Raw genomic sequence first — 7,179 nt, 5'->3', positions numbered from 1 at the left:
ATACTTTATTTCTCTAAGTATAGAATTAGTGGTACCACTGTCCACTAGGCATAATTCCTCCTCCATCAGATTTACCCCCATAGAAACTATATATAAATAAAGAATTTGATATGTAACTCTTTGATGATATATAGAATACATATATTATTTATTGAATATCAAATGTGTATATTACATTTATTGGATATTCAAACCAAATAGTGATGACATTATTAAATATTTACAACACATAGGACATAAATTGTTTAACCATTATAATCACTAGGACATAAAGACACTAGAATCTAAGGGATTGAGAGCCTATTCAAAGTCTCTAAATATGTCGTTGGATGCATATTCCACGATCATATTCCCCGTATCAGCAAGATCCTCGCCTCCTCGTATGTTGTTGCTGCTTGGTTCCATTGAAACTTGTTGTGAACAACCAGCCTCATTCCTGGTGGTGTCAGGTCGAATGTTGAAGTGGGCTTCATACTTCTGTCTTGGTGCAGCACATCCGCGACCCACAGACTTTAAGTAGAGATCAACAAGATGACTTGGGGTACGACGTTTCTTTGTAATATGGCTATAACAACCACACTTCTGACACATAGGTTTGTCATTCCTATTTTTGGAAATGTTCTTACCCTTGTTGGGAACACGAGTTTGGGATTTCTTATTGCGTCTGCGTTGTTTTTTTACCTTTCTTGGAATTTTCCCGAGGATGGGTCTTAGAAAGTCCACCATCAAATTTGGGTTTATTCTGAGTGTAAGCATGTACTTCAGCCAATGGAGCAGACCCTACAGGGCACTGCTGATTATTCCAAACCATAAGTTCAGAATGTTTTTTGGACTCAAGTAAAGTTTGTATAAGCTCAGAATAAACCTGGAAACGCCTTTCACGGTATTGTTGTTGAAGAATCCTTTCAGAGGGAAGCATAGTAGATAGAGTCTTCTCTATTTTATCCGCATCTGTAGGTTCTTTCTCGTAGAATTGCAACTTTGAGCAAATCATATGAACAGCATGGTTGTAATCACTCACAATTTTAAAATCCTGTAAGCGAAGTTGCGTCCACTCATAGTTGGCCACAGGCAGGACAAGTGCCTTTTGTTGTTCATAGCGTTGCTTAAGAGAATTCCATAGATTTCGTGGGTTCTCTTCCAACAAGTATTCAGCCTTAAGATCAGGATGAATATGGCTCCTAATGAGATATAGGGCCGTGTATACATGTTGATCATCAAGAGGTGCAACACCCTCTTCGAGTGGTAACACAGCTCAATAAAGTCCACAGGACGCAAGACTAACCTTTACGTCCACAGCCCATGTGGGATAATTGTGGCCGTCTAGAGCAAGCAAATCAAACTCTTTGATGGTCATTGATCCTACACGAGGCAAACCATGAAAACATTTTAAGTTATTAAAATGTTGTGGTGTGTTGTAATTATGGGATGCAAGATAAAGACAAGACAAATCTGGTATTATTAATGGTGTAAAGATCTCATGTGCATAATAAAATAATGGAGGTAGTCACCATAAAAGTGTAGACCTCAAATTGGGCATAGTCTGTATTAACAGTAGATGCCAAGTAATTATGCAAGTTGTATAAACACGTCTTAAGGTAGTCATAAAAAATGATATAGACTTTAGTCAATTCGCAAACGAATTGGGTACGCACGTTGAGGATAGTCACTAAGTTATAGACTTAGTATAGATCCCACAGTAGCAACTATGGTGCTACCTTGTGTATGGCCAATAGGAATGTGAATTAATGGTAGTCATCTTTGTGAAAAGATGTAGACCAAATGTTCTCATTTGTAATGTTGGGTACGCACGTTGAGGATAGTCACTAAGTGTTTACTTAGTGTAGATCCCACAGTAGCAACAATGGTGCTACCTTGTGTATGGCCAACAAATAAATAGAGAACATGCGCGTTATACAATTGATGAGAAAATTTACATAAAATATCGCATCCATTATTTAAGCGCGTAGTGCTTTAAAGTCAAAAGCATAAAAAGGGCTTAAATAAAATAATCGATTGCAAAATTGATTAATGAATAAATAATTTATAAGATCATGGTCGTAATAACAAGGATATTATTTATTGGATTTGTCATACATACATGGACAAATACTTTGAATAATATCATAAATGGATATTTTACAATGATAAAATATCACAAGTACAACTATAGTTAAAGTCAGCGACTAAACACAAGAGTACTTAATTTTACAGCACATAATTATAAGAGACTAATAAAGTCTTATATGAATTAATGCTGAAATGAAATAAATAAAAACAGAAGGAGTCAGTTGGGCCAAAAGAATCAGGAACACATTTTCGGCCCAGCCTGGCCCATTCGAGTGCATAGTGGACAGCAGGGAGGGAGGGCAAGGCGCAGGCCATTTGGTCCAGCCCATTTGCGCGCGCGGGCCTTTAAAAGCAAGGAGCAAGCGGCGGTTAGGGTTTCAACCCTAACCGCTCGCCGCCGCTGTCTCCTCGGAGACTGCCGCCATCGCCGCAAACCACTTCTCCGTCGCCCTCCACTGCGCCACCGCTGCTTGTCTTCAGTTTGAGGAAGAGTCCCCGTCCTCCGGGGAGAAGAAGCCGCTGCCGCTGCTAGCCATGTTGAGCACCTCCGCCGACGGGAGGCCGAGCACGGCCGGGTTCCATGTCCCCCGGCGGATCCCCGGGCGCCTGTCCACGGCAGCCACCCTACGATCGAGAAGGCGGCGAATCGTGGGGGGCTTGGTGGCTGTGCCCTCAGTCGAAGTTGGAGGCACCGCCGGGAGAGCCTGCGCCTTTATGCGGGCGACAGCTTCGGCGCGTGTCGTGGCCGAGGAAGCGGCCGCTGGTGCTGGAGTCATCCAGGGAAGGGGCAGCGCTACCGATGGAGGAGGAGCCATTGGGGTGGTCGCCGCCGGAGGAGTAGCCGAGGGTCCGGCCACGTCGAAGAAGCTGTATAGTGGGACGCCGGTGCTGGCCACACGCGTGCCGCCGGGGTTGAAGAGGTTGCCGACGCCGGGGGCAGCCACCATGTCCTCGTCCTCAATCTTTGCGGCGTCAAGCGCGGGAGCAGCCCGCGTATTCAGAAACCATGGATCGAGCGGGGGAACGCCATTGCCTATCGCCACCGGAGTCGGAGAGGCTGGTGTGGGCGTCGGCAGCGAGTACGAGTACTCGAGCGTGTGCGGGATCGAGGTGAACTCCTTGCAGAAGTCACATCAGAAGCGAGGCGGTGATGGTGCCGGCGACATCGGCTCCATGGGGACGTACGCGGCGACTGGCTCGGCAACCACTTCTTCAACGGGTGGCGCCGGGGCTTCAACCGCTGCGGGCGCAGCGTTGCTAGGGCCGGCACCGTCCAAGCCAAGGCGAGGAGATGGTGGCTGGCTCTGCAGACGGAGATCGCACGGAGGAGAAGCATGGCGGCCACGAACTGGAGTCCAGCAGCGGCGAGGAACTGCATTGGAATGGAGGCCACGAACAACGGAGTTGAAGAGGCGGCCGAAAGGACCATGGCCATGACCATGGGCACTGTTGCGGCGAACACGAGGCCCAAGGCGCTCAAAGACGCTGCGGCGTTGTCCATGGTGGCCGTGGTGGCGGATCGGGCCACGACGAACTCCACCGACGCGGCGAAGTGCGAAGAACAATTGACGAACAACATGAGACGGTAAGTCTATCTTCGCCATGCCTACCGACGTGTGTTCAGAGGCCTTCGTTGCCTCTGCGTCGTCATTCTCTGTCTTGTCCAGTAGAGCAGTGCCGATGACGTGTTGAAAGTGAATGAAAATGAACAAGATTTGGAAACAACCGAATTGCTTTCATTGATCTCTTAGATATATATACAAAGTGAAGGGGTGTGTCCGTACGGACACAACTGTTAGTGTCCAAAGGACATGTCCTTTTGGTGACAATGGTTAACTGTCTATACCAATCCTAACTGCCTCTATCAATGGATGAGATTATCCCTATGAAACGATGTCGTTTGGATGGATGTGTCCCTTCGTCCATTTGGCCAAGGGGTGACGTTTCACAACACATATTACAGTCAGCACCTGCATTAGCGACAGGAAAGAGTACTTTTTTTTTTTTGGCAACCTTCAATAGCCGTAGCAAGCACATGCTCTCCGTGACTTAGTCAGTGACATTTGGGCCACGACTTGGTTAAATGAAATGATGCAATGCTGACCCAAGATAGGGTATTAAATTGGGTTACTAAAACTATTCTAACCTAGAGCTCTCATTCCATTCACACTAGATAAATATAAATTATAACCTTATACTTGCCTATGATCTATTGATCTCTAATTCCATATTCACATGTAACTAGCAAAATGTACACCTAAAATTTGCCTGTGATCTACTGATCTCTACTTATCCACCCCAAAAGACTTACAACCTTATAGGCTGTTTGTTTCAGCTTCTTGAGGAAAAAGCTGGAACAAACACGCCCTTAACCGTATGATTTGCCAATGTGTCACGATAGCACAGCCTATCAGAACCACAAAAAAGGACCCCGTCCTTAACGAACTTGGGACCTGCTACAACGAAACAACACCAGTTACGGGCTTTATATGTTGGCTCGGTAGCATCAGCCAATTGAAAAGTTCTGCCCAACATATACAAAAGAAAATAAAAAGAACAAAAATACACAAAAACCTCCAGAAGCAACTGCAAAAATAAACTGGACATAATCCTAGTGGAAGTCTCATGGAACACCAAAATTGCATATCCATCAACTTACTAGAGTAAAACAACCATGCTGACATAGAATGCATTCTCACAGGATACAAGACCCTAGTTCATCCTCTTGATGAGCTCATTGATGTAGTTCTCACGGTTGCCGGCATCACCACCCTCCACATAGTGGTTCCTCTTCTTCTTGAGGCCACCCAGGGGCGCCTTCAGCTTGAATGGCCAGAGGAAGTTGTTGGCCTCCTTGAAGTGTGGGCCAACTGTCATGATCTCGTGGACAAGGTCCTCAATGCAGATGATATTGTGCTTCCCAAGGCCCTAATGAACAGAAAGTAGACAAAAATTACTTAAGGCTGAAATTGAAATATGGATGCAATCAGAATCAGCGCAGATGGCAAACCTCCTCGATGGCATTGTTGTTGCTAAGTGGAATCCTCTGCTTGTTCAGCTTCCCATAACCTCTCTTGTAGATCAATTCCCTAACACTCTTCAGGTTTGGATATCTGGAGATGGAAATATAGATGTTCAGATTTCAGGACATTAAATTTATAATCAAGTGGATTTCTGCCTTCCAAAATTTAAAATTAAATCAGGGATGTGGACTGATTCATGTGAATATGGAATAATTAATGCAAACTCTGGAAAATTTAGTACAAATGACACATCAATATGCAGGTTGTGTACAGTTGATAAAGGAGCTGAAGTGGCTAAACAAACTGAATTATCATCTGTTCCATTCTTTGAACCCATAAGCAACCTGAATAATTAACACAGCAATAAAATTTGACAAATATTTATGACTTCCCTCCAGAACAGAAAAACACAACATTCCTACAAACACGTTTAAATAAACATAAATGCGTGAAAACTAAGAAGATAAAATAATGAGAACTCAGCACTTTTTTACACCTCTAGTAAGAATTCACAACATACATTATATAATACCGCACAGAAATTCTAGCAGAAACTATAAGCCAAAGAATAAGTGAGGGATGCAGCATAATTGTGTCCCGATATCCTTCGGGTAGCATCACATTCGTAAGTGGGAATTCATACAAAATGCATTCATGGCAGCTAAATTTATACAAACTTACCCATACGCAACATATGGCTCCACCCTGCGGAGCATGTTAATGGTTGCCTTGTTGACCTTGAGAAAGACACCATTGAAGATCTGCCTCAAACGCAGGAGCTGCAAGATCTTGCGGGTCTTGGGGTGCATGGCATTGATACTACACAGTACATTTGACAACAATCAACACTTGAGCATAGGAACAGAATCAGCAACCAATGAGACAGAGCCATACCCACGGATGCGGACCACAAACAGGAGCTTGGCCTCTGGGCTCACATAGAACCCACCCTTCAGCCGGGCTTCACGCTTGAGCTGCACAAGCTCCGTCTCCTGCAACAAGTGCAAATATATCACAACAGATTCTCTAAGGTCCTATATCACAACAGATTTTCTAAGGTCCTACCTTATTAATACAGAAAGCAGGATTCTCCTGCAGCAAGTACTAATCGGCATATCATCCTATTTCCCAACTGAACCAGTATTGCAACAGTCAACGGTAGCTTTTCTAGTCATCAGAGAAACGCTATTCTCCCCACATGGACAGTGGCTTCATCAAGTCAGGACAAACAATTTTTTTTTTCCTTCCACGAAACCAACAGACACCATCAACATGGCGATAAGATATAACTGTCAATAACAGTGCAGCAATCCCATTTTGATCCATCACTGCTATGCGCACACCAATTTCAAACGGATGCAATTCTTATATGAAACAAAATCAACTCGCCAGATCGGACGCAGACGCTACATCGTCGTAGCAACTATATTCAGCTAAGCACAGCAGGAAGCAGCAAGGAACAGCGAGATCGAGAAGGGCCGGGGCACACAGCGTGCTTACCTGGGCGTCGTACTCCTGGGCGTACTGCTTGGCGCGGGCAAAGATGATCTTGCGGCTCTCGAGCGCCTTCTTCCTGTCTGCGAGCGCCTTCTCCTTCTTGTCCGCTGCCCACTGCTCCTCCCGCTTGCGCTTCCGCAGCACAGACTCCGGGACCACCGCCGCCTTCGCCTCCGCCGCCGACATCTGGGCAGGGAGCCAAACGATCCGCGCCGAGGGAGACGGAGTCGCGACTCGCGTGCACGTGCCCTCGCGCGGGCTATGATGGTTTGGGAGGGGGAGGGGGAGGCGGCGGCGGGGCGGCGAGAGGAGAGTACTTATGGGAGATCGAGGGATTTTCTCTGCTCGCTAGGGTTAGGGTTTCTAGCTGAGCGTTCTGGGCACTGGGGGATCTAACGGCTGCGGTTGGCGGGCTGTTGTATCTGACGGAGTGGGGGCGAGAAGGAAATGAACGAAAAGAATTGAGGCTCCGTTCGCGTGCTCTTAGGCCCCATTTGATATGGCTCCTACATGCTCTGGCTCCTCCTCTCCTCAGTTCTCGTGGCTTCTCCGGCTTCTCCTCTCTGCAGTTCATTTTCTGCCTCGATTT

General features: G+C 46.0%; 1 protein-coding gene across 1 annotated transcript; it reads right to left on the bottom strand.

Moving 5' to 3' along the window:
- Window positions 1–4,527: 4,527 nt before the first annotated feature.
- LOC136500742 (large ribosomal subunit protein uL30x-like) lies at window positions 4,528–6,979 on the bottom strand. Its single transcript, XM_066496163.1, has 5 exons — window positions 6,594–6,979; window positions 5,988–6,085; window positions 5,775–5,912; window positions 5,081–5,183; window positions 4,528–4,998 (listed from the first exon to the last, which is right to left on the bottom strand). Exons 1-5 carry the CDS (start codon window positions 6,774–6,776, stop codon window positions 4,783–4,785), a joined length of 738 nt encoding a protein of 245 aa, XP_066352260.1. The 5' UTR covers window positions 6,777–6,979; the 3' UTR covers window positions 4,528–4,782.
- Window positions 6,980–7,179: the final 200 nt, after the last annotated feature.

The sequence above is a fragment of the Miscanthus floridulus genome, chromosome 13 (genome assembly GCF_019320115.1).
Source record: "Miscanthus floridulus cultivar M001 chromosome 13, ASM1932011v1, whole genome shotgun sequence".
Taxonomy (NCBI): Eukaryota; Viridiplantae; Streptophyta; class Magnoliopsida; order Poales; family Poaceae; genus Miscanthus; species Miscanthus floridulus.
The sequence above is the reverse complement of the archived record's forward strand: the minus strand, read 5'-3'. Positions and strand labels throughout refer to the sequence as shown.

What these genes read in the sequence shown, in the direction of transcription:
- LOC136500742 (XM_066496163.1), bottom strand. Translation starts at nt 6,776, where the DNA reads ATGTCGGCGGCGGAGGCGAAGGCGGCGGTGGTCCCGGAGTCTGTGCTG. An exon ending in TTTGTGGTCCGCATCCGTGG is followed by an intron (nt 5,913 to 5,987) that starts GTATGGCTCTGT and finishes TGTACTGTGTAG; the next exon opens with TATCAATGCCATGCACCCCA. An exon ending in ACAACAATGCCATCGAGGAG is followed by an intron (nt 4,999 to 5,080) that starts GTTTGCCATCTG and finishes TCTGTTCATTAG; the next exon opens with GGCCTTGGGAAGCACAATAT.